At 51.4% G+C, this 25,593-nt stretch overlaps 1 protein-coding gene across 1 annotated transcript; it reads right to left on the reverse strand.

Moving 5' to 3' along the window:
* Window positions 1–63: 63 nt before the first annotated feature.
* Window positions 64–23,386, reverse strand: ZMYM3 (zinc finger, MYM-type 3). The gene is made up of 26 exons (XM_015408929.1): window positions 23,336–23,386; window positions 18,548–19,426; window positions 18,026–18,069; window positions 17,629–17,701; window positions 16,677–16,968; window positions 16,272–16,449; window positions 14,967–15,179; window positions 14,365–14,515; window positions 13,791–13,906; window positions 12,446–12,532; window positions 12,036–12,180; window positions 11,393–11,565; window positions 10,667–10,830; window positions 10,454–10,476; window positions 9,123–9,181; window positions 8,732–8,891; window positions 8,032–8,147; window positions 7,769–7,943; window positions 6,321–6,467; window positions 5,790–5,893; window positions 3,671–3,839; window positions 3,396–3,547; window positions 3,013–3,130; window positions 1,841–2,095; window positions 1,639–1,756; window positions 64–1,162 (listed from the first exon to the last, which is right to left on the reverse strand). The coding sequence occupies exons 2-26, from the start codon at window positions 19,407–19,409 to the stop codon at window positions 961–963; spliced, it is 4,296 nt and encodes a 1,431-aa protein (XP_015264415.1). The 5' UTR covers window positions 19,410–19,426; window positions 23,336–23,386; the 3' UTR covers window positions 64–960.
* Between the last annotated feature and the right edge of the window lie 2,207 nt (window positions 23,387–25,593).

Here is a 25,593-nt window from a genome sequence, read left to right on the forward strand (position 1 = left end):
CCTGGGTGCTGACTGGTACACAGGCTCCAGTGCTATGGGAAAGGGAGCCAACTGGCACACCCTCATCGGCAGAAGCCCCAGACTGTCCTCACTGCCGAAAGAGAGGCAAAGACAGCATGCAGGTTTTGTGCCTTTATTTGAAATGAATGGTTTCCAGAGAGACACGGGGCGGGTCCTAACACCCCGGTATCACTACAATGAGACCCGCAACTGGCTCACTCGTGACAAGGATACAGACAGGGGCTGGGCCAGAACAATATATACAGGCTCGACAGACGGCACCACCACCAGCCATAGCTCAGAGTTCAACGCAACACACAGACAAACGGAGAAGGAGGGGGGACGCCGGGCAGCCGACGCCCCACGGGGCGGTGGGCAAGCTATGCTTTGGGGAAGCAGGGCAAGAGACTGCCCAGATGTCATTCAGGCCTGCTCCCCCAGCACACACAAAGAGTATCCAGCTGTTGGGAGGGGGAGGGGGAGGGCTGTCACCCAGAGGAGAGAAGAAAGCCCCAAGCAAGAGAATGTGCACACAAGGAGCCCATGCCCCCCCTCCCCTAGTCGGGGAAAGGCTCATGCCCACACAGCTGCCCCCCCCGCCACCCACAAGGGCCTAACGCCGGCCAGGATGCTCTCCGCGTCCTCCTCACACCCCAAAGAACAATTCATGAAGCTCCCCCCTCCCGGCCTGGTGCCGCAGAAGAAGACCCTGGCCAGGGGAGAAGGAGCAGGCAAGCAGGCACTCCTAGGCAGAACGAGAAGAGGGGAAAGGGCAGGAGGCTCTGGCCCCTCGAGGGAGCGGGGCGTCACTAGCATGGAGTGGGGGGCGTGTTGAGAGAGTCCTACGTGCCTGTAACCCCAGGCAGGGAAGGGGTAGCTAGCCACACCTCCCCGCCCCCCACCCTCTGGCTGGAGCAGCGCCGGGCCCCGCAGTCTCCCTCCGGCCAGGCTGGCACCGGCTCAGTCCATATCGTCATCCAGACCGCCGCCCCCGCGGCTGTGCTCCTCATAGATCTCGCGCACGGCTAGGATACGGTGCAGCAGCCTCTCAAGCATGCTTTTGTCCATGGGGATGACCGAGTACCACAGCGGTGACTCGGCGACGCACGATCGCTCCGGCTGCAGGTAGAACACATCGTTGCGGTTTCGAAGGCTCTCGGGGCTGTGGCCAGAAAAAGAGAAAAGAGAATACTCACCTGGGTGGGAAGCAGAGAGATGGGCACCGGTGGGAGCTTAGCCAGACCCTCCGTTTCTGCAACGCTTTTCTTTGTGCCTCTGCAGCCTATGTGGGTAACTCCTAGCCAGGGAACGGGATCCACACGGCTGTGCAGAAGCACAGAGAGCCGAACTCCCAACATGATCTGTCTGCTTAGTGCTGCTCGCGCTAAGCTGGTTTTCAAGCCGGTTGCTTCCACACCCACCGGGCCCCACCAAGCCGCCGCTGCTACTTTTCATGCTCTCCACAACCAGTGCCCTTGTGGCCATTTTATTTTTTACTGTTACTGCCCACACCCACTTTGAGGGCGGCCAGCAGTGATGGTCATGACACTGCCTGCAGCCTCTTGGCTCCACTTCCACTGACAAAAACCTGCCTAAGGCCTCAGCCAACAACGTGGAGTCCCTGCCAGGGCCCCTCACCATTTGGACAGATAAAACTCGTAGAACTTGACCGGGCAACGCAGCGGGTTCATGCGATTCTCTCGCTGCTCCAAGACCGGTGCTTCTTCCTCCCGCTTCCGCTTGCCGAGGCCGCCATCTGCAAGGAGAGAGGTAGCTGGGTCAGGGGCTGCCCCCACGGCCGATGGGCAGGAAAAGCACACATGCAGAAAGCGCTCCCTACCTCGCCCCTTCCGGTGCCGTACAGGAGCATAGTAGCGGATGCTCACCACCTTGGTGGTGCCCCGTGACGTGGTGCACTTGCGCGACTGTCGAACCACGTTGGTGAAGGAGAGTTGCATGTGCTCCTCAGCTGTCTGCAGCCCAAAAAACTTGGTGTTGAAGAACATGAGGGTGTTGAGGAGCACAAATGGGGAGTAGACGCCCAGCTGCTTGCACTCCCAGAGGTGCTCCTCTTCCACGCGAGAGAAGACCGTGTCTGCAAACATACAGGCCAAACGACCTCCGTCAGAGCACAGGTATGGCACAGCTGACCACAAGGCGAGAGAGAGAGAGAGCTCTGATGAACTGCACTGAATAGCCTGCGGAACTGAACTACATTGGGAGGGGTGGGAGCAGGCTATCCCCTCTGGCAGGTGACCTCTCCGAGTCCCTGACGCCACTTTGCCAGGCCAAGGCACATGTTCCCTTTTGGATCTGATACAGTGAACCTGCCCCTGCTACCAGCAATTCGCCTGCTTGCTTGTGGCTGTGTGGGCACATGTGCATGGCCAGAAACAAGTAGGGAGAAGCCAGTCAGTCATTTCTCAACAGTCTGGGGAAAGGGGAGCCCAAACAAAAATTTAAAAAACCTTGGTTCTATAGCTCGTGTAAAATTTGCATTTCCTACGCTGTACATGAATACGGAAGTTTAACAGCTAGTGCATTGAGCTTGGGCCTAGGTATAAAGCACAGCTCATCCTTAGGCCTCAGTGGGTGGTTTATAAAATGCAGATTACAAAGGCCTTCTTCCTGGAGTTACAGTGAAACAGCCTGAGACATTAACAGTGCCACTGGCTTCAAGGGGCTTTAGAAGGATGTAAACTCTCCTGAGAGTGGGACTGTAGGATTGCGAAAGGCGCAGCAAGCATACAACACACAGTGATTAGTCCTAAACAGGATCAGCTGTTGTTGTTTTTTTTTGGGGGGGGGGAACGAGGACACTCAGAACAAAGGCTGATTTAGAAGCTTCCAGACAAGCTTGGGGAGGGGGGGACCACAACCTTCTTCCTTGTGGACAGCTGACCGCCTGTTAACCCTTTCCCAGCATCAGGCCCGCTCTCTTCCCAAAGGCCCTCTGAGAATCCCAGAGTGCCAGAAGAGGAGAACAGGCTTCTGCCCCGCCAAACGACGTACTGTTGGGCAGGATCGTGGTGGGCTGCCAGCCGCTGAGTGTCTTGTTGAGCTCCTGCACGAAGGTCAGGTAGTAGAGGTCTGTGAAGATGTTCACCATGCGATTGTTCTCTAGCAGATACTGGTGGGCAAGAGTGGGGGAGAAGTACAGAATCACGCAGGGAATGCAAACTTAGCCTCACACACACACAACTGTAGCAAAAGGAATTGCAAACTGAGTAACTGCCAAACTCCTGGTATGCACTATTCCCAGTTGCAGAAGAGCTTTTTTGCCCTGGGAAGAGCCACAAAGAAATGCCTTGCTTACTTGATGCTGACATGCAGGACAAGGCCCTGTTGTTCCCTGGCAAGTGGGGAGATGATGGGTGAGGCCAGGGCCTTCCTACCTGCTGTATGCCAAGGCAGAGGTAATAGATGCTGTCGGGCTCATAGCGCTCGCCATTGGGCCGGGTGACTTCCTTGACGAACTGAGCTAAGCCGTAATTAAGCTCTGCGGCCGTGCAGGCCAGGATGTCCTCTTTGATCCGCATAGGCTTGGCTGTGGAAACAGCAACAGGCAGCCTCAGGCTGGGAGGGAGAGACATCAGTTTCCCAGCATCCACCCACCCACCTCTGACATTCCCTTCTTATGCAACCATGGTCACCTTCGACCCATACTTACGGCCAAAGCGCAGCTCATCACCTTTGCTCGTTTCGCCACCGGCATACTTGGCTTGCACCCAGCTCTTCCAGGCATTCACGCCATAGGAATAGTTGAGTGCCGTACAGCTGGGCTGGCTGCTCATGGAGTCCCGTGAACAGCTCTCAGAGAGCACCAGGCGCTTCTGGCCCTACAGTGGGGACAGAAGGCGGTCTCAGGCAGGCCACTGGTCTATCAAAGTCACTATCAGCTATTCCAGCAGTGGCTCTCCAGGATCTCAAGTCAAGGTGTTTCACATCACCTACTGCCTGATCCTTTGAGCTGACGTTCCTGGGGACTGAACCTGGGACCTTCCTGCATGCAAAGCTGGTGCTCTACCATTGAGCCATGACCCCTTCACATGCCCTCTGCATGCATTTTTTATCAAGGCTGCAGCCAGAATCATCATCACTGAATAGTGGTTCCTGCGCACCCTGTCATCACAGGCACTTAGATAGTATCTCCAGATCATTCCCTTTTAGATTTACCATCTGCTGGCTGCTTCATGATTCTAGATTCAGTGGGTGGTCTCACAGTGCCACCTTGAACTCTCCTGGCCTTTACTACCAAACTGCCCCATAGTATAATGTTAACACACTCCATGGGGGATGGCTGTATTTGGAGGCAGCAGTTTGTCCCAAATGCTAAACTCCCATTTTGTTCAACCTAAACTGGTCATTTATTTTGTGTAGCAGAAACCAAGGGGGGAAAAACACCGAACCTAACAATGAACTCCAAAACCAAGCAAAGGTTAGTGAAAAGGAGGGCCAATATTAAAACCTTTCCATAAAAGATAAAAAGAGGTACATGTATTTATTAATAATAATAACAAATTTTAAAACATATATAGAGGCCCATTTACAACCAATGTATATAAAATATAACAATATCAAGGGCTTACAAAGTTGACCTTACGCGTTTCGGCCAAATACGCCTTCCTCAGAGGTCATACATATGTGGCAAGATGGTTAATAATTATTTTCACATTTTTACTTATGAATGCTGTGGCAACACAATCAAAGAAGGAAATTTTTGGACCACAAGTTTATAATCACTGGGCTAGTGATTGCACTTTAAAGGTCTTATGTGCATATTTACCTTATGCCTGGTGGTTTTACTTTTGAACAATTTACTTTATGGTCCTCATTGAATCTATACTTTGTATATATTTCTGATTGTGTTTATGTGAAAATAATTATTAACCATCTTGCCACATATGTATGACCTCTGAGGAAGGCCTATTTGGCCGAAACGCGTAAGGTCAACTTTGTAAGCCCTTGATATTGTTATATTTTATATACATTGGTTGTAAATGGGCCTCTATATATGTTTTAAAATTTGCTATTATTATTAATAAATACATGTACCTCTTTTTATCTTTTATGGAAAGGTTTTAATATTGGCCCTCCTTTTCACTAACCTTTGCTTGGTTTTGGCATTTATTTTGTGTTCCACTGCAAATGGCTGGTCGTAGCCTTTGAAGCTGTTAATGTTGGGAGGAGCTGTAGGGCTGCCCCCTTTCCCAGAGGCTTGCCCAGGCACCAAGGTAATCAATAGAGGTCCTTGTCTGCACCCCCAGTTCAAAGTACAGTCAACAGCTACAAGAGAGAAGGGAAAATTCTCTAGACTGGTGCTACAGCTGCAGAATTCCCCAACCTCAATTCTCTTTCTACTATGCACTCAAGGAGAGCCTTTACCGGCTACCAAAGAGTATTTATGGACTGTTTTTAGGGGTATGCTTTGGGCTTTCATGCAAGTTTTAAACTGTAAATGAATTTTATTAACTGTGAATTTTGTAAATGGTTCTCTTTGATGTACACCACCCTGAGCCCGATTTCATAGGGGAGAGCGGTTTAAAAATCTAAGTAAATAAACAAACTAGCGGTTTTAAATAAGGCTGGAAAAGAACAGATTGATGATTTTTCTTGCATCTTCTTTGCATTGTTTTATTCTAATGTGGTGCCACTTTAAACCAACCTAGAGGGTCCTTTCTGAATGGAAAGGTGGGATATTAAATGCCATCGTCCACTTTAAAGTCACAGCAAACAATGCTGTTTCCTCAGCAGCTGGCCCACCAGGCTGGGGTGGGGGCAGAACTCACCTTGCGGATGGCACGAGGCAAATCTTGGTCAGTGGATACATCCTCTGGGCCCACCAGGCCACAGTCAAAGAGGAAATCCACGCTGGGATTAATGTCCAAGGGGTCTGGTGGGGGGAACAAAGAAAGAGGGTCAGCAATATAACAGGTTTCCCAGCTGCATGTGGCCCTCAAGGCCTTGGCTTACAAGCTCCACTGTACATGCAGAGTGAAGCACTGCCCATCACACACACATCCACCGTTCCTTCTTTCCCTGGTGGGCACTGACCCAGACCACACCAATCCTAAAGACCGGGAAAGAGAGCAACTAGCCAGTCATTGGCCTCTCTCCCTTCTTCTTGTGGGCTCTGCAGGTCACAGCTACATGCCCATCTTCTGCAGGAGGCTTTAGAGGCAATGCCAGTTACTCTTTCTGGGGTGAGGGGCTGTTAGCCAGGGTCCATGAATTTCCCTCCCTGTACCTCCTCCTCCTTCAGGAGAGGCTGGTGCTCCACGCCCTCAAGCCCAGTGGCCCCAGGCCACTGTTACCCTTACTTTTGGGGAAGTCAGCTTCCAAATCCTGACCCGGCTCATCTAGCACATTTGCCATCTTGACCGCCATGGCCAACACATCGTCTCTTGCTGGCCCAAACAGGTCACAGTCCTCCAAAAGGCCCTCGGCACTCTGGTTGCTCACCAGGTCTGTGAACACATAAATAGGTCAGGCAGCTGCCCCTTAGTAGTGTCTCTGGAAGAGTCCTCACAGACAAGATGATAGTCAGAGACACTCCAGATGAATGGTTTCTGCCTACCAGACCACAGAGCTAGAAATGAGTGAAAAGTTTACCCTGCAAGCACGGAAAAGACTATTTCTAATTCCTAAGGACCAGCATGAATGTATTAGGAGCAAGGGAGGAACATCCTTTACTGGGGTGCTTGCTGCTCTTGACAACCATCTAATCCCTGTCTTCAGCACCTTTATTCCTTTTTCTCCTTATGCTTCAAGCAAAATTATTTGAACACAGGAGTCTTGAAAGCAGGTGAACAGACAGTAAATGGTTAATGCTGTAACCCGGTCTAAGAACCTTGAGTAACAGAGGATTCAAATGGAATTCTGCAGTTGAGAGTGGCAGTTAGGAGTGGCAGTGGACAGTTGACAGTGAACAGTGAGAGCAAAGCAGACTGTGAAAGGATCAAGAAGGATTCTGAGTTAGGGAAGTGGGACACATAACCCATCCCTATCAAGACTGAGGGAAATAGCTCCTAGAAGAGGGGGATGATCCCTAGTCTGTGGATAAGAAAGAAAACTGGAACTTGTGTGAATGTTCCTGACTGCACCAACTTTAGTGTCTGTGAGACCAAGAAGCTTATATTGGTTTCTATAAGCAGAGACTGCCAAGAAATCTCTCTCCTCAAGTTTTAAAGACTGTCTAAAAAAAGAAACAGCTACTTGTTTGCGACAAATTATTTTGTGTTTATTTGTATATAAAGTTACCTCATTCCTGTTGCCTGTACACCTCATAAATCCTAAACCTGATTCCTACCTGACCATTTCCCATCAAAGTGAAATAAAACAGTTTGTTAGTTTTGACTGACCATCAGCCTTTCATGTGCCATTATCAAACAAGGATAAAAAAAGGATTTTAGTCTCTACCCTCAGTTCCCAAGGCTGGGTCAGCATTTAACAATATACGTTCAAATGACTGTGTGAGACAGCCAGAGAAAAATAAAGAAGAAAAAGGGAATGCTCAGCTAAGAACAAGATAAAGGGAACTCCTGTGAGGGAGGGTGAACTCATCATAGCAGAGTTCTCCAACAACATCGTAATCAAAGGGACATACATAGAACAAACATATACAAAGCACAAAGGCTCTGTTTTTAACACGTAGGTTGAACAGAGGCAGCACTGCGCAGAACTATTGCTCATTTTCTCCCTTTTGACTTGAGGGGGTGACAAAAGTTCAGGCAGCTGTGGCTATGAGCAAGACTGTCCCAGGACTTACCACAAAGGTCTGATGAGGCCTTGTCCAGCTCCTCTGCTTCTGCTATCATCTCAGCCATAGCCAGGATGTCAGCTTCCAGGGGGTTGGATGGGATTTTCACCTTCAGTTCCTCTATAGTCTCTACAATCTTCTCCGTGCTCTCCAGTGTGGTGGGCAGGAACATTGGCACAGGCACCTACAAATGACGGATAACACATCAAAGGGTCAGTGGACCAGGAATGTATAGTCTGTACAGAACAGGAGAAGGACAGGTTCACGCTTACCGGGACAGGCATGGAGAAAGGCACAGGTATTTTCTGGCAGTACATGTTCATAGGCACAGGCACAAAGATCGGCACAGGGATGGGTAGCACAACCACCTGGGGCTTCCAGTCAGCCTCTGTCAGGATCAAATAGCAAGCCATTAGCCTTCCCTGCACCTGAGGGAGGACTCTTTTCCCCCGCAAAGAATCTGGAGGGGCCTTACAGCCATTTAGTCTCTGGTCAATGTAGAGAATCCACAGCTAGGACAGTGCATTCTCCTCTTCTACAGACTAAAAGGATACCCCTTCAGTCTTTTCTCACAGGACATGTCTTCCAAATCCCTGACCAGCTTTGTTGCCCTCTTCCAGTTTGTCTACATCCTTCTTAAAATGCATTGCCCAGAGCTTAACATGGTACTCCAGGTGAGGCTTGACTGTATTGCATTCATGGCTTTCCCGAGCAGAATGAGTCCTTGCTCTTGAGAGTTTGTGGGAGTGTGGGTCAGGCTGGATGTCCTCCCACCCACCCCAACCTCTGAACCACCCTATGTCACTCCAATTAACTCTACTGCAAACAGAGAGCAGAAGCAAAGAAGGGGAGCCCAGGGTGCTCAAGAAAGCCAGCCTCTGCTGAAGACTCGTCTGCATGGCCACAGCTCCCTACAGAGCAGAAGTCAAAGCCCTTGGGAAGCCCAGCTGACCTCCCCTTGCCCTGTCTCACCTGTCTGACAGCCCTTGGACTTCGTTTCTATCTTGCAGGACACCCCCCGGTTCTGCATGAGAGGCTTGCACATGGCAGCTTTGTTCTTCCGTGGTGTGACCGGCTGAGACGGCGGAGGGGCAGCCGGTGTGGCTGGGGCAGAAGTGTTCTTTGCAGGCACCTGCGAAGGCATGGATCCAGACAGAACAAGCATCAGCAGTTGGTGCAGAGAGAGATCCTAGCATCTTCTTCGGCAAACCATGCTTCCATATGGCCGGAATCAGACTGCAAATAAAGCAGGGCTCTTTCCACCCTCCTCCCACCAAGCCTCTGAGCCTGGATCAAACTGACAGCCGCCTCCCACCATGAAGCAGGCCAGCAGGCAGCTGCACTCTCTAAACCACTGACTCACCGTGTTGGTCTCTGCTTTGGGGGTAGTGGAAGAGGGCTGTTTTGGCTCAGGGGTCTGACCTGAAAGGAAACATTTCAGAGATAAGGTCCTTTTTCACTGGTCGTGACCTGCCCAAGTCTGGAAGGCAGGAAATCCTACAGAATAGCTTACACTTGCTAACAGGACAATGGAGCTGTGGCCATGTCCCTGACTTCTGAATTGGGGGGGGGGGAAGAGCTGTGCTTGTGCCAGCCCATCCCCAGAGTTAATGCCTGACCTGTGTGTGGAGAAACCTAGGCAAGGCGTTTAGCAGGGCTCAGGAGCAGATTCACAATCCTGATTTTGCAGTGTGGGGAAAACAGGCAAAAGGAGCCCTCCCTGTCTAGTGAACCTCTTCTCATCCATCCTCAACATTTCAAGTGGAGAAGCCCATAGCTGCTGCTCACCTGATCCTGGTTGGAAGTGGGGGCCAGAGAGAAAGAGAAGAAAACAAAAAAAGATAACAGGGTGGTCTAAGTCAAGACAGATGTAAGGGCTGGAGGCATCGGTGCCTTACCCAGCCACTGCCTTGGGCTTTCTCAGGATGACCCACTGTACACATGTGAAAACTCATCAGTCCGGATTGTGTCTACCCCTGCTGTTTTGCACAAGCTCAAAAAAAAAAAGAGTATAAATTGTGAATCGAGTACTCTAAGAACAAAAATGTCCTTAAAAAAAGAAAAAAAGAGTTCCCAGACTTATGCCTAACAAACATTGCACAATTTATACTGCAGTCACAGAATTCAGCCTTTTCACTACGGCAAAGGTCTTCATTTCTAAGCACAGCCAGTCCTGACTAGCTGAGAAGGTCTGAGGGTGCCACACACGGACTGCCGACTGGTGCACAGAAGTTCCGCTCGGGGCAGGGTGGGGAGGAATGGCGCAGACCAGATCCCGACACAGCAAACAAGGCTTCTTCTGAACGTGATACACCCAAGTGATCCTGGTGCGTTGCTTCCTTGCCCATTTCCCAGCATGGGACACTGGTACCCACCAGGTCCTCTGGCAACACCTGGGCCGGCTGCACCTGACGCAGGCACGAGAGGCCATCTCCAGCACGACAGGCCATGTCTACTGCAGGGGCACCATCCCTCTGCTAGGAGCCCCTGGGTCTCCCGTCCCAGAACTGACCTGGCCCAATACTGCTTAGCTTTTGATTCTGGGGAGAGGAACAGGAGGGTGAGAGCTGGCCCTGGCACTCCAGGCCAAGCCTGGCCCTCCACACAGAACTCTCCGCTGGAGAACGGAGCCACCCATAGCAGCCATATCGGAGCCTCCCTGTTAAGAACGGGAGTTACAGGCAGCGCTGGTACCGGCTCCTCCCGGCTGGCTGGCCCTGTGTGTCATAGAACCAGAGAGGTTAGCAATGGAGGGAGGGAGGGAGGGAGGCGGGGGCAATCCTGCGCGGTCCCATCCAACCCACCCACAGGGGCCAGTGCAGAATCAGTCCCTAGCAGCTCTAGCAGTCCCCCCTTGCAGTCAAGCTCCCTGCCGCTTTGGGCTAGCCAAAGCACTGGGCTACTCACTGTTCAGCAAAAACAGGCCCTTTCTGTTTGTCTAAGTTAGGCTGATTCTGTTGGTTGTAAAAGCGCAGCAGACACTGCTGGTTGCAGAAGTGTTTGATTTGCCCTCGCCAGTGGATGGTTTCCAACAGCTTCCCTTGGCGTTTGCAAGCGTGGCACCGAGCTGCCTAAAACCCGCAACAAGAGGGACAAAGAGACAGTCAGCCACAAAGTCCTCTGCAGAGCACAGGGCATGGCTGGCAGTCAGCGTAGCATGGGATCTCCTGGACCACGGGGATTCTGTCTTTCTTGGTACATAAAGAGAAAAAATTCTAGGTCTCCGGGAATGAGGAATTATAAAAGGTCATGCAGTTGCTGTTACAGCCCACCCCCCAAGAGGGGATTTGAGAGGCTAACTCCCAGCCTTCTCCTTTTCTCCCTTCTCCACGGCCCTCACCCTATGGCATTATTCACCCCACCTGGTCAGACCGAGCGCCACCCTCAAGCAAACCACTACCGCTTCTGAGCAAGGTGGAAAGCAAGTTTGACTGTTTCGTGTGCCTGACTTGCCGAAGTTAATCCAACTTCCCACAACGCAGGGTTCTAATTGCCAGCAAACTAAGGTCCCGATAAAGGAGACTGGAGCCCCTGCCAGAGAGCCGCGATAGAGACCCAGCAAGACGGCAAACCCAGAGATCACCCCCTACCCACCTCACCCAGGCTCTGGGACAGAGCTGCCCATCGACTGACCTTGAAGTACCACAGCAGGTATTTGCTTTTGCAGTCTTCGCTGCAAAAGTCCCAGGTGCTGCCCTCAAGCTGCTCGGTGACAGCCCGCTGGCACGTCTGGGAGCAGTAGGTGCAGGTGATGCAGCAGAGGCCCAGGTTCTTGGTGAAATCCTGTTTATAAAGAAGCACACACCCTGCGGAGAAACAACATGGGTGAAACCTTCCCGGGGGGGCACGGCGGGCCCCCTCACCGCAGCAGGGAACCCAGAGGCGAGCACAGCTTGGAGGAACAGCAGAGCACAGCGGACGCAGAGGCAGCCTGAAAGCAACAATCCTGCACTGGCCCCCAAGGTGGGACTGAAACCGGGAGGGACTCGCCATCGCTCACCTCTCTGGTTCTAAGCAGAGTTTACTCCGAATGACCTTCGGCCCAAGCCCACCACATGCAAGGACCTGCAAGGCACAGCAAGGCCAGCTGGTGCTGGGGGCAGGCTGCAGCCGTGCAAGGCGGCCTCCTCCGGCACTCTCTGGGCAGCCAGGCCCCAGCGGGACCGCCCTCCACCCTCCTCTCAACCCCAACTTCCCTCTGCTACTGGGCCCCTTTCCTCCTCTCCGCCAAAGGACTGTGTTTAGCCCAGGTCCGGCTCGTGCTCTCCCCAGGTACCTTCGCTGCAAAAGTTCTTCTCCACCCCCGAGAAGCGGATCTTTTCGTGCAGAAGCTTCTCCTGCTTGCAGTATTCGCACTGGGACACCACCCCATGCAGCCGCTTGAAGTCCTCACAGCAGTCTCTGCAGCAGAACTGGTAGACCTTAACTGACCACACCAGGACGGGACTCCAGCAGCAGAGAAGTGGGGCCAACTGGATTCTTACTGTCTTTCTGAGGACCAGTGGCAGACCTGGGCACCCCCGTTTCCCAGAACAAAATCTGCCCACCCCTTCTCTGCGCAGAGAGAGCAGATCTGAGGGGAAGCTATCTCCTGGACTGTCCAAACAGCTGCACAGTCCAGGAATTGTTCCCTTCCTTCCTCCCCTCCCGGGCAATTTCTTTGCCTCCTGACTGCAACCCCCTCACCTGCCAGTCCAGGATCTCGGGCTTCCCAGTGAAGAGGTTGTGGCAGGAATGGCAGGTCAAGTGGATCCCACCTTCTGGACTGGTGCGCTGCATTTTGAGGGAAGGGGAAGGGGAGAAAGATTCAGAAGGGGGCACAGGATCACCTATGCCCACTGTGCCCAGCTTGGAGTTGCCTACCCAGCCTCCTGTTTGCTCTCAGAGTGCCCAAGTTTCCAGACTCACATCCACCAAGTGTTGTTGCCCTCCCTCCATAGTATACACCATATTTGTTCCCACCTACCAGGCCTAGATCCACCCTGACCCCCCCCTCCCGCACACTCCTCCTATGCCCACAACCTACTGGCTGTAGACACAAGCCCTCCCACCTCCCCTTTCCCCACCACTGAGGGTTGACTGAACCCTATTCCCTAAGGAGGGGGACAGTAATCGGCAGGCACCCCACACAGGTTCTTCCCAGGGGACGTCCAGCTGCTGCAGCTGCTCCTGGGAGGGAACAGGGTTTGGCCATGGACAATGGAAGTAAAAGACCAACAGTCTGCGAGTAGAATAAATTATGCAAATCACACAAATGTTATTTGACTGATTTATTGGACAGCAGACACAAACTCTCTTCAGCATCAGCAGAAGTAGAAACAGTTTATTTGAGACAATTACCCTCACGATAGATCAGACATTATATATAAATATATAATAAGCTAAGAATTAGCTAAGCGAGCCTCACCCTCACCCTCCCCAACCCATCTCTGGCTATTGGCTGAACTGCTGTGATATCAGAGTGTTCACAAACATTGCAAAAGATATGATCATAGAATGCTGCTTGGGGCAGGATAAAGGTAGGGAACTTAACTCTGGGACAGGAGAGGGTGAGTAAAACAGGGAGGTGTGATGACTGGAAGAAAGGGCAGCAAAGGGCTAGAAAAATGGGAAAACCTGACACTGAGGAGTTAAGGGGTATGTGCTTTTAGTAACAAATGGTGCCAACAGACAGGCAAGAAGAGCTAAATTTTATACACAGGGCATGGAGCTCTGTCTTAAGTGCAAGAATGCAGATCAAGGCGAGATAGGACTCATATGACTTTGGGAGAGCACGGGCAACTTCAAAGAGTGATACAGCCCTTCCCCTTCTCCATCTTCTTTAGCCTTAGAGTTATTAGCAGACACAACCTTCACCTTCCAAAGCTTTTAACAGCAAACAATAACAGCTAGAAGCCTTTTTTTTTTTAAAGATTATGAAAGCAGAGACTTTCAGGAGTCTGATGGATGCACCAGATCGCAGCCATGCAGAAAACCCACGTTCCTGGGTTTGGTCCCATCACTGTGACGGTGGCAGAGCCTCCGTATGTACCTGGAATTTGGTCCAGCAGCTGGGGCTGCAGAACTGGTACACCACCTGCTCATTCTTGTTGTAGTAGCAGGGCTCAGACAGACTCTTCCGGCAGAAGCTGCAAGGCCGAGGGGGTCCTGAGGAAAGGAAAGGCAGGAAAAGGGGCCAGGCTGGTGAGGGAGGACGTGTAGGACTCCACCCCACCCCACACCCAGCTCAACATAAGGCCCACTGCCTGAAACTCAGCTTGGAATTTGTCCCCACCCAAGTCAGGATTCCTTCCAGAGCAAACTGTGGCCAACACCCAGACAGCAGCTCCTAACAACTCAGTTCTCCAGATCTAGGCCCCCTCCTGAGCAACCCTGGTAAGCCAGATTCACACCTCCAGAAGCCTGGCCCAGCTGCCAACAAATGGAGCAAGACGCCCCAGCAGAAGAGCTCCCAGCCTGACCCACGTGTTGCAGAGTGGCCCTTCTAGCACAGGTGGTGGTCCATCTGCCTCCTGCTCTCCTTCCTCATGTGCAGGACACTCTTCCCCCACCACACAAATCCGCCGCAGGCAGCAGAACTGTAAGGGGAGTCCACGACCTCTTACCTGTCAGGCCCGCTTGCTTGACTTTGTAGGATGTGGTGCAACAGATGGAACAGAAGAGGCCCATCTTGCCATTCCGGTCCTTGTGGGACAGCATGTCGAAGTTCTTGCAGAGCGTCTTGCACCACATGCATGGATATACCCGGGTGTTCTTCTGCAAAGAGAAAAGAGCAGAGTGGCTGCCAGGCGGTCCTAATCACATCCCTGAGCCCTCTTTCCATCCTTTATTTTGCTCTGAACCTGCAACATCTTCAACTCTCACATAGGGCCAAACTGTCAGCCAAGCCAAGACATTCCTACAACAGTTCCCAGGAGGACACTTGTGCACTGTTAAAGAAGGAAATGTGCAGCCCTCCAAGTGTCACAAGGGGTGTGTACGGATCCTTTCCGAGCCTTTTCTTCTGGATTACAAATGGAAGGCAGCCTCTCTGGTTTTGCAGGTCCCGAGAACTCCTCGCAGCAGACGACCTGAGAAGGGGATGGACTGGGGCTTGTGGCTCACCGCAGTTCATCTGGGGCCTGACTCAGAGAGAGCCCTCTGCTTTCACCTTGGCTCAGAGGCCAGAGCTGTGTGGAGGTGCATCCCTGCCTCTGCCCAGCCTCACCTTCTTGTAGCTGTTGAGGCAGGTGGTGTTACAGAAGCGCTTCTGCTGACCCTCATGGAAGAGGTACTCCAATGGCATCCCCTTGTTGTAAAGGTAGGTACCGCAGTTGTCGCAGCAGTTAGTTTTCAGGCCCTTGGTGGCACGGAACTTGGTGAAGCAAGCGTCGCTGCAGATGCGGTGCACCACATTCCCATTGCTGACCTCGTGCTGAATCTGCAAACAAGACACAGTCATTCACAAGCAGAGGGGGCATCAGCAATGGTCTTCATCACCCAAAGGGTAACAGGTACTAGGCATGATAGCTGGTAGGCCAGGAGGGATGGCAAGCTTTAGCCCCAGTGGGAGGGCAGGGTAGGAGAAGGCCAAGTAAGGGCTGAAGCCCAGCAAAGAAACTTTTGATAACCAGCATTAAAATCATATCCCACATTTGGAACCTAGCAGCTATGGCAGCTAGTCATTTGAGCCTACTGCATTTCACATCTCCATTGTCAGTAAAGCCCAGACAGCATTATTTTATTTATTAAATTTCTATTCCGCCCTTTCCCAAAGGCACAGAGTAGATCACAACTGTATATAAATGCATAACATATAATAAAAGATAATAAAATCAGATACTGGCCATTCATAAATGATCAATGAAATACACAAAAGCTAATGGGTGGGTGAGTTCCAGGAGGGCCGACAGACCAAGATCAGGAGAAGGCCACCCTGAACAAGACTGACTCGCAAGCCCTACGGAAGCTTGAAAGGTCCTGCAGACCTAATGTACACAATCAGGTGTTTCTTAAACTATAACCAATTTAAAATTAAACTTAATCCAATTCTTAGCAAGCCTACTTCCTTCTCACATGGTACGTAGAACTCCTTTATAACCAACTCTTCTCTCCATTCCTTAGATGCTCCTTTCTTCCTACTTGCTTGGAGGGCCTTGACAAAGTGGGATCTGCTCATGCAATCCACTCGCCAACACAGTTCCCCAAGTGTCACAGGGCATGTTACTCCATGGCTATCATTCTGGAATCTGCCTGACCAGAGTGTCCTTTTAACTCCAGCTGGCAGCAGCTCCCCAAGACCTCAGGCAGAAAGAAGTCTCTCCCCAGTCCTCTTAACCTGAGAACCTTTAACTGGAAATGCCAAGATTAAACCTGCAGTCTTCTGCCTGTAAAGCATGGACTCTGCCACTGAGCAATGCTACAGCACGGTGGTCTCGAACTACAGGCAGCACCAGACTCATGCAGATTCCAGTTTCCCTACCGGCCAAGCCCTCCATTCCTTAACAATGCCCCAGAAACTAGCCGTGCTCACCTCTCCTGCTTTGTAGCACACACTGCAGCGGACGGTGTCTGAGGCTTCTGCTGTCTGTGGTGCTGGTCTCTGCTGTTGCGCTTCATACAGTGAGAGGCATACAGAAGTGCAGAACTCATGAAAAGAGCTGCCCGAGCCAACCTGGGCCACGACGGACTCCTTGGTGTTCCAAATCTCCCTGCAGACAGAAGGGCATCAATCAGACAGAGGGTTAGCCACACCTTGGACCATCCCAGCAAACCAAAGGCAACGCGGAAGCCAAAGACACCAAGAAAAATAGCAAGCAGGGGAGGGAGGGTATTTGCGAGGCTAGGGCCTGCTGCATCAAAAGCAGCAGATAAGAAACAGGGAGCCCATGTGCAGCAAATGGCAGCAGGGGGCGGGGAAGACAGCAGCGGCACCCACTTTTTGCAGAAGGTGCAGTTCTTCTTGCTGAGTGGTCTCTTAGAAAAGGTGGTGAGGCAGGTGCTGGAGCAGAAAAGCTGAGGGAGCCCCTTGCGCTGATAGGCTGTCTGGCCCTTCTGCAGTGGCGTCCGGCAGTTGGCACAAGTCATCTTGGTCACTGTGGAGCGGGCAGCCCGCTGGGCCATCTGGTTGCGCAGAGACAGGCGAGTGGTGCGCCGAGTGCGACAGGGAACAAAGTCCTCATCGTTGGGGTCATCTACCATGGCATCTGAATCCTCATCAGAGACTGGGACTGCAGGAAGCAGGAGAGATGGGGATCAGAATGGTCCTGGGGCATGGACAGAAGGCACAGGATGCAGCCCCTGGCTGAAGCTAAGCAGGGCTGGGTCACAAATCTCCAGGGAGGGTCCCCCTATGGTAACTTGCCTGGAGTTCCATGATAGAGGGGACATTGGATATCCATGAAATAAACAAACAAGAATCCAATGAAAACAAAACAGCAGGAAAGAGACTTTAGAGGAGGTCAGAACATATTTACAAAATTGTCATCCTTCAGCATCCTGAAAAAGACTTCAAGAATCACCAATACCAACTCCCACATAAAGGCAGGCTTTACTTTACCTGTCTTGGATAGATGCTTTAAAAAAAATCCTCCATCCAGTGAGGAAGACTCCACCTTTCCCTTGGATATCAATATAACCACATTGTGCTTTTGTTCCACTTAACTTTAGGAGTTTGGAACCACATAGTTCTTTCCCCATAACTGACCCTAGTGACTGGACCAAGATCATCTGAGGGGACTGGGAATTGAACCCATAGCTCTGCAGTCCAACTCTCTGTCCCTTACACCATACTAGCTTTAGGCAACTGCTCTTTTGGTAAACCAGTCTCCAGACTCTGTGAGCTGTCTGTACCTCTTCAACATAAGACTGCTGGCTGAAGGGCAACTTACTGCTCTCAGAGGAGTTTACTGTTTCAGGTCGGGATGCCTCTGACCTCCTGGCTCGCTCACTCCTCTTCCGCTCCTGGAAAACACCAATGAATCTTCAGTCGAGCCAAAGGCACCTGGCCTAGAGAAACCTTCAAACTGCAATTATTTACTGAGCACTTAGGAATACTAAGCACTGTACAAAAAAAGGTAGGTAAATCCAGCCCACAAGTTCATGATCTACCATGGGGAGGAAAGGAAAAGGAAGAGGAGAAGCAGCGCAGATGGCTTGTGACATAGAACTACAGCAGATGGGAGGCCTGCTTTTTCTAAAAGAGCAGCATATGGGCAAGGAGTTGAGGGAAGAGTTAAGAGCCTTAGAAGAGAGACTACCAATCACCTGTGCCACCTCCTTCCTTACCTTTTCAACTGGCTGCTCACTTCCCTTTGCACCAGCACCTTCCCCTGCAAGAGAAGGACAAAAAAAACCCAAAAGCTGTCTGTGAGGCTCCAAAAGAACTAAGTGGCCCAGACTGTGGCTTGCAACAATCATGACATGAAAGCATAAACAAAGACTGGGGGAAACTGCTGCAGTGCTGAAGTGCACGGCACAGAAATACTTGGAGGAAGTGGGAACTCCTTTACAATTGGCACTCAAGAAAGCCAGGTGGACTCTCCAGCTGTGGCCGGAGAAGCAGCAGTGGAAGAAAATAGCTTGTGAGGGAGGGGAGAGCAGCTGGATACGTAACACATTGCTTGGCAGGCAAAGGCAGGTTAGGACTGTGGACGAGGGAGCTGCAAAGAGTCTTTTTCGAAACAAAAGCAAGTGGGACAGCCACTGGCATCCTCCACCCTCATCTTCCTCCAGTTTGCCACCAGAGGAGAAACGAGAAAGGAGAAGAGGGCCCATGCCCTACAGATAGCCTCTGTTGTTCATACCCACCTGGAAGGGATGGTGACTGTGCTGCCTCTTCTGCTTTGGGCTTGGCAGGGTCTTTCTGGGAAGTGCTGCTTTCCATCTCTGCTTCAGCTGGGCTCTCTCCCACCAGCTCAGGAGCCGGATCAGACGTACTGTTGAGGACTGACTCCTTCTCCTCCTCTGTAGATGCCTCCTCTTTCCACAATGGGGAGCTTTTCCTTGGGGCTTTTAACCGGGCTTTCTTAGCCAGCCGCTGGCTTCCTGGTGAGCCGACGGGCGAGGCTGTTAGGTCTCGTGAAGGTGGGGTGTTGCTCACCTCCACGACGTCAGGGGACTCCATGGCATGGTTCTCGGGAAGGGAAGCTGCACTCTCCAGACCCTCATCTTTTGGGTCTTCAGGCTCAGTTTTGCACACTCCTTCCTCTTTCCAAGCTTCTGGCACCAGGGCTTCCATCCCTGGTGCAGAAGGGTCCCTAGTCCCATCTTCTGGATCTTCAGTACCACCTGCCTTGTACAGGCTGTCCAGGTCCTCTGACTTAGTGGGAACCACCAGCTCATCCTCTTTGCTCAAGCTATCTAGGATACCAGGCTTCTCCAAGATAGCCAAAGGATCAGATTTATCCAATCCCAGGCTATTGGGTTTACTTAGGTCTGACAAGCCATCTGCTTTCACTAAGTCCAGGCCCAAGTCACTGTCTGAGGTTGCTTGCTTGGGCGCTTCCCACTCCATCTCTTGGGGCTGGAGAGCTGAGGCTTGTGGGACCGAGGCTGTCTGGGAAGCCAGCAGATCCTCTCCAAACTCCATGTCTGCAGGGAGGTCGCCTATTAGTGGCTTATCAGGCAGAGAAAGTGGCCCCAAGGAGCCAGGAAATTCATTGGGATCCATTCAGAAAGAGTCAGTAACTAGGAAACAGAAACAGGAAATAACATTAGCATGTTTAACTAATTCAAAGACTTATACCACTCCTCTGAGAAAACATGAACCTGGAGGAAATCACATGCTAGAATTAGGGTGTCAACCTGAACCTAAATTAAATTCACTGATGGAGATCAAAATCTATTACTTTGAACCCAAACTGGAATGGAACCCCCTAATCAAAGGCAGACAGGAAATGAGTCGGACATCATTTCTACAACCTGAAACCAGTTTCAAAGAAGTAGCTTCAGAGCTCAAGAGGTTCTTTTGAGAACACTGGGAACCCGCCTCTGTGAATCTCCATCCCATATTGAACCAGGGTGTTTTTTTATTTGCATGATGCAATTTCAGAAAAAACAGAGCTGGAAAAAAATATATACAATCACCAAGTTTCCAGGGCAGAGGAATACTGAGACAGAAGAATGTATCCTTTTTCATCCCAAAAATAATGTGAAGGTACATCAGATCTTCTAGCTATGAATTATCACTCTTATAAAGACAATAGACAAAGTGAACTCATCATGGGCATATAATGTCCTCTGAAGATGCTTCCATTACTGAGTTCCACTACAATTCTGACAACCAACTCAAAAAAGCACTTTAGGGACTCCTTCTTCATCCAGTCCAAGGGGCACTTGCAACTGCTGCTCCCAAAATGTGCCATAGCAGGCCAAGCCAAAGTAACACTCAGAAGTGATGTAACCCACTCCTCCACACTTTGGCCAACTTTTTTGATGGCCAGGAACGTGATGGGTGGCCTGTTAACAGAAGATGGCTTTAAAAATCATTTGGACTGCTTGTAAGTGCTGTTGCTAGCTCTGAGAGACTGGAAGCTGGCAAAACCCCAAATGTGTAAAACTTAAATATGCAAGGTAGCTGTGCTCTCAGCAAGTTCCTGATACAGCCATTGGTCATTAAAAAGCTGGTCCCTGAATTAGCACAGAAGGCCCAAGTGGTTCTTGAGAGATAACAAGAGAGCCTGTTCAGCAAGCTGCCTTTGCATGCGATAGGACAGCTTTCTATTTCCACCTGTCACCCTGGTCTGATCTGAATAGTGTTGAAGGGAAAATAAGGAGGGGCTAGAAGGACCATAAATTCAGGCCTTACCTGAGATGTAAGGGACACTTGCCTCATCTTGTGCAGAATATGGGCAACTATCATGATATTTATGCTTTGACTAAAGTTTCATTTGGCATGGAGTTAATGGGGAAGCACAGTTCCACAGTCTGTAAAATGGGAATGTGATTTTTTTCAGAGAGAAGAGTGTAACAATGGATGGGTTATCTGCCTTGCATTTCTGGTCAATCTTTGTCTTAGTGAACCTTCCCAAGTGAAGAATTCTGTTTGTACTTCCTTGGAGTATAATATCAGCACTGTCCTGTCCTGGGACAAATGGGACCATGTAGATCTGGGCAGTAGTCTCAACTCAAACCTCCAGCTGTCCATCTGACCTTTGTGCTATGCACCCTGAGCATCAGCCCAGGCCTCTTCCTAGAGTCCAGTCCTGGGGGCCACTCTCTCAAGGCCTCAGAACCTTCACTTCTAATGGATGCTGGAGTGCCAGGCAGAGTTGAGGACATGCAAACACACTTGTAGGACGTACAATGCCAGCAAAAGCTTACTTGGGGGAACAAAATTATGCTGCCTAAACAAAGGAAAGCAGGTGGAAGTTGGCCCCAAGAGAATCTCTCAGTTTGGGAGGCCCCTTGTAGAGGCAGCACAGAATGCAGTGCAAAATGATAGAAAGTAGCAGTTAAAAGGGATCCAAATATACTACAATTATCAGATTTTCATATGATGCTTGCAGTCTTAAAAAAATCTTTTGGGAACAAGATTCTACAGTTCTGGGAAACTTGCTTCAGTGTCTTTTAACTGCACCATGTCAAAGCCCCCTCAGTCTTTTACTGCAGGAACATATTATAGACTGCCCTCCTCATCTGCAAAAGACTTCCCTCTCCCTTGCAGACAACAGGGAACCCCTGTCTCTGCCTCCATAATGACTAAGTCTTCCCTCCATCACTTATTCCAATTAGCAACACATTCAAGAGAAGCCCTCCTGTCCTCTTCATTGTTTTGTCTTGCACATCTCTAATATAGCAGACCCACTAACACCAGCTCATTTCACAGACAGAACAATCCAATGTTGACTTACTCCAGTCTCAGACCATTCACTTTAATGAGCTTACACTGGAGTAGGTCTGCATAGGACTGCACAGCAGTGCCCAATTTAGTCCATCACTAATTCTACATGGGAGGGGGGCATTTTCAGCTGTAAAGGGGCAGATTCCTTGACATTTTCTTGGTGTCCCAATCAATGTTCCCTCTAAGCTGTGGAGTCCTGTGAGCAAAAATTCTACTTTGTGAGCTTCTGGCATTAAAGTTGTGAGCAATTGATTTGGCTACTGCCTAAATCAGTTTGCTTTGGAGCATCCTTCCTGAGCGAAGACAAAAATGTGTGAGCCAGAGGCTAAAAAACTGTGAGCTAGCTCACACTAACTCAGCTTAGAGGGAACACTGGTCCCAATTTTATATCTAAATCTTGAGGACAACCAAAGCCAACCTGCTGGAATGAGCAAAGGGCGACACTACCAAACTGTGCTGCTATCACTGGGAATGGGGGAAATTCAGAAAACAGATGACTTCTAAGCCATATGCTAATTCTCTAGCTAAGGACACCAGGGTACCCAATTGTAGAACAGAGATCAGATCCAGAGAGCCCTCCATGGGCTGACATGGCAGCAGGTAGACTCGATACCAAACATTATCCATTGGGTGGTGCCAAGGGGAGTGAGCTAATATTTTAGCTGTGCCCTACTCAGGATTGCCTTAAAAGATGTCTCAGTCACCTGGAAACACTGCCCAGAAGCTCCTGAATTAACTATAAGGAAGCAGAAGTTATGTTGCAGGGTGAACCTTGACCTGGCACAGCAAAGGCCACTTACCCCCTCCTACTAGCAGGCACCTGGAGAATTCCCTCCTTACAGAACCAGAAAACTAGCTGTGCCCACTGCAAGTCACTCTCTCCAAGGAATTAATGGTGTGAGGCTGTGATGCCTGGCACAGCTCAGATCCTAATCCTTGTCCTTTCTCTTCAGGATCATTCCCTGTTGCAATCCAGATCACACTTGCAGGTAATGTAACCTCACCCGAGCCATTACTTTCTCCCCATTCTGAAAATATATGTAGAATCCCTCCTTGAGATACTATGGATTTAAATCTATCACTGCAGACTACCATTCTTGCCACAGAGAATATGTCACTTAGCCTAGACTGCCTTCTCCCATTAGCTCCTGCTCCTTGAGTGAGTGCCTGCAGGATCCCTTCCCAGCACGCTCCTGGCCCTGATCTACCCCACTGCAAACCCCCCCCCCAACCATTCGCTTCTTTGCATTCAGCAAATACCTGCACAATACAGAGTCTCACATCATTGCAGACTTGTGGCTCATCTGCTCTCCTCCCTGTGTAAGCCAAGGCAAGGCCCGGCTCCCCAGGGATCTCCCCCCACCCTTCACAGCAAGTACCTGCAGGCTTCCCCATCCCTGCTCACGCTCCCTCCCTGCCAAGATATCAGACGAGTCTTGGACAGGCTCAGTTCGGGAGCTCCGCCCCCGTCACAGCAAGTACCTGCAGGATCTCGCTGCAACGGCGCCAGGGTGCCTTGGCCCTGCCCAGGAGCACCTCCCAACTAGCAGCAAGCGCCTGTCGGACCACTCCCGGATCAGTCCGTTCGAACCCCAACCTTGGAACGTCGCCCAACTCCGCCCTCTTCGCACCAAGTGCCTGCAGGATCCTTCCCCCCCCCCCGGTGCAGTCCAACCCCCACAGGCCCCGCCCACTAGCCCCACCTCCACCTTCCCCCCCCCCACTCCCCCCATTTCCAGGTCCCCACCACCCACCCGGCTCAGCGCGGCGCCCACCCGAGGTTTGGTTCGGGTCGCGACTTGGCGGCGGCCCCTTTAAATGGAGGCGCCGCTCGGAGCCCTGAGCGCGCCGCAGCCTGAGCAAGGGGGGAGGTCGGGGAGGGTGTCCATTGGCTGCGGCCGAGCAAGGACGGCACGGCGATTGGCTACCAGCGGCCGGGACCAGCTCTGCTATTGGCTGTGGAGGCGCCTGGGCTCGCGAGACTCGCCTCGGCGCCTCTGCTAGCTGCAAAACCCGGCGAGGAATTCATGGATGAGGGATAGGAAAGGGGAGGTAGAAAATGCGGATCGCGGATCATGGATCCGGGACACCACCAGTGGGGTGGGGGAGGGGAAGTGGGGCCAAGGGGCACGAGTTGGGGGGCCACCTACTCTCCGGTTTACCTTTTAAATCTCGGGGAGAATTCCAGGGGGAAAGGTGCTCGTCGCCCCCCCAGGAATCCGTCCGCCCTCCCGGGGCCGTCGTCCCCTCACCTGTCTACCCACCGATGTGGGGCGCGCCCCGAGGGTCTGCCTTAGCAGCCGAAGCGACGGAAGGAGAGAACAAGCAGGCGAGCGCGCGGCCGGGCGGGGCGGACACGGGGCACGGGCACCGCCCCCGGACGGCGCGGGATAGAGGGGCCGCCCCAAGACCCCCGGCAGGGAGGAAAGGAGAAGCCCCCTCACAGCGCCCCCGCCTAGGAAGGCGCCGCGGCGCCTCCCTCTGCAGGGAGGGGGGCTGCCCCATCGTGGATCGCTTCCAACTCCACCTCCTCCCTCCAGCCCCAGAGCTTACCTTCCCTCCCAATAAATGCCAGAATTATTCATTCTTAGTTCCAATTCCCCTCTCAGCGACCCTAATCTGCATCATACAGTAGAATCTAAACTCGCATTCACACGTACACGCGTCGCAACACCCCCGCCCCCAATCCAGACTGGCTTTTGCGAGACCGGGCCAAGCACGCGCGCGGGGATCTTTGCTCTTCCTACGCAGAGAATCCCTCCCGCCAGTTCCTGTCTGGTATCTGACCCTTGGCAACAGCCTCTTCTCCCGAAGATCCTCCGGGAGCCACCGGTCGCTATCACCCACCACGCCAGGAATTGCACCCAAGCCTCTTCCCCCCCTACACGTGACTCTTGGAGCCCCCCCCCCCGTACTGGCTGCTTGTTCTCAAGGGTAGGAAGCAGAGAAGAGACCTGGGAAGATCGATCTGTTGTGCGTTCCAGCCGGCCCAATGCAGATGTTGCACTGGAGCCAAAGAAGCAGGGGATGCAAAGAAGCCCTTTGGGGGCCCCGTACGATCTGTTCCCCACCCCACCCCTTCTTCAGAAGGAAGTACTCCTCAGCACCCTCACATCCAGAACCACTTCCTTTGCCAGGCATCTCCCCTCACTCCTGAAGGTACAGAGCCCCAGTTGCCGCGGTTTTCCAGCAACCTAATATGGGCTCCTTCAGCTCACCGCCACCACCACACACACACCAGTAACCAGAAATGGGGCATGCGGCTCCATGGCATGGAGGCTTCTTGCCTTCTGCTTCCTACATTTGCAGGATGGTGATGAAAATGCAGCCCAAATACAGATTTTCAACATTGCTCTTGCAGAGGTTTTTACGACCCTAGAATCCATTTATCACAGGATTAGGCAACCTTTGTGGACTAAGCGATGACAAAAAATGCAGTGTCTACCAGTAAAGATGTTGATGTGCTGGCAAATGGGGTGGTGGGAATTGTACTTGGATAGATATACTGGGAAAAAGCCAAGTCATAACAGCTCTGCCAGTGCCTCAGGACCTTGCCTCAGTCGCTTGGGCAGAGAACCAGCCCTGTGTGCCAAGCAATAGTTTGGCATGCTGCTGTTTGACATGTGTAGTTGGTATGGACTACTCGGATCTGTTGGGGTGATTTGCCAGTAAAAATGTATGTGGTTCTCCTCCTCCCTTTTTAAAGCTCATAACAGCCCTGTGGGGTAGGCTAGGCTGAAAGAGAATGATTGGCCCAAGACCAGCCAGTGAGCTTTATGGCAGAGCAGAAATTTGAACTCAGCTCTCCCTCTTTGATAAGACAGGCTGGCGATCCGCTACTTGCCCAGCTTAGGTGCTGAAAGTGAAAGTCAGGCCATCCCTAAAGGTTTTTTCACAAGGGGAGGTATGAGTAAAGCAACAGAGAAGAAAGATATAGATGGCTCCTTTATTTTATTACAATGATGTCCTCGCTTGAAACTTGTATGGGAAATGTCCCCTTCCCTCCTCATAG

The sequence above is a fragment of the Gekko japonicus genome, unplaced genomic scaffold (assembly GCF_001447785.1).
Source record: "Gekko japonicus isolate JY-2015 unplaced genomic scaffold, Gekko_japonicus_V1.1 scaffold19, whole genome shotgun sequence".
In the NCBI taxonomy this organism is placed as follows: Eukaryota; Metazoa; Chordata; class Lepidosauria; order Squamata; family Gekkonidae; genus Gekko; species Gekko japonicus.

Bases quoted from the DNA above. Each gene is read 5' to 3' on its own strand.
- ZMYM3 (XM_015408929.1), bottom strand. From the start codon at position 19,409: ATGGATCCCAATGAATTTCCTGGCTCCTTGGGGCCACTTTCTCTGCCT. The intron at 8,892-9,122 runs GTGAGTCAGTGG...ATGCCTTCGCAG, and splicing joins CCAAAGCAGAGACCAACACG to GTGCCTGCAAAGAACACTTC. The intron at 3,131-3,395 runs GTAGGAAGGCCC...CTTGCCCACCAG, and splicing joins TCTGCCTTGGCATACAGCAG to TATCTGCTAGAGAACAATCG.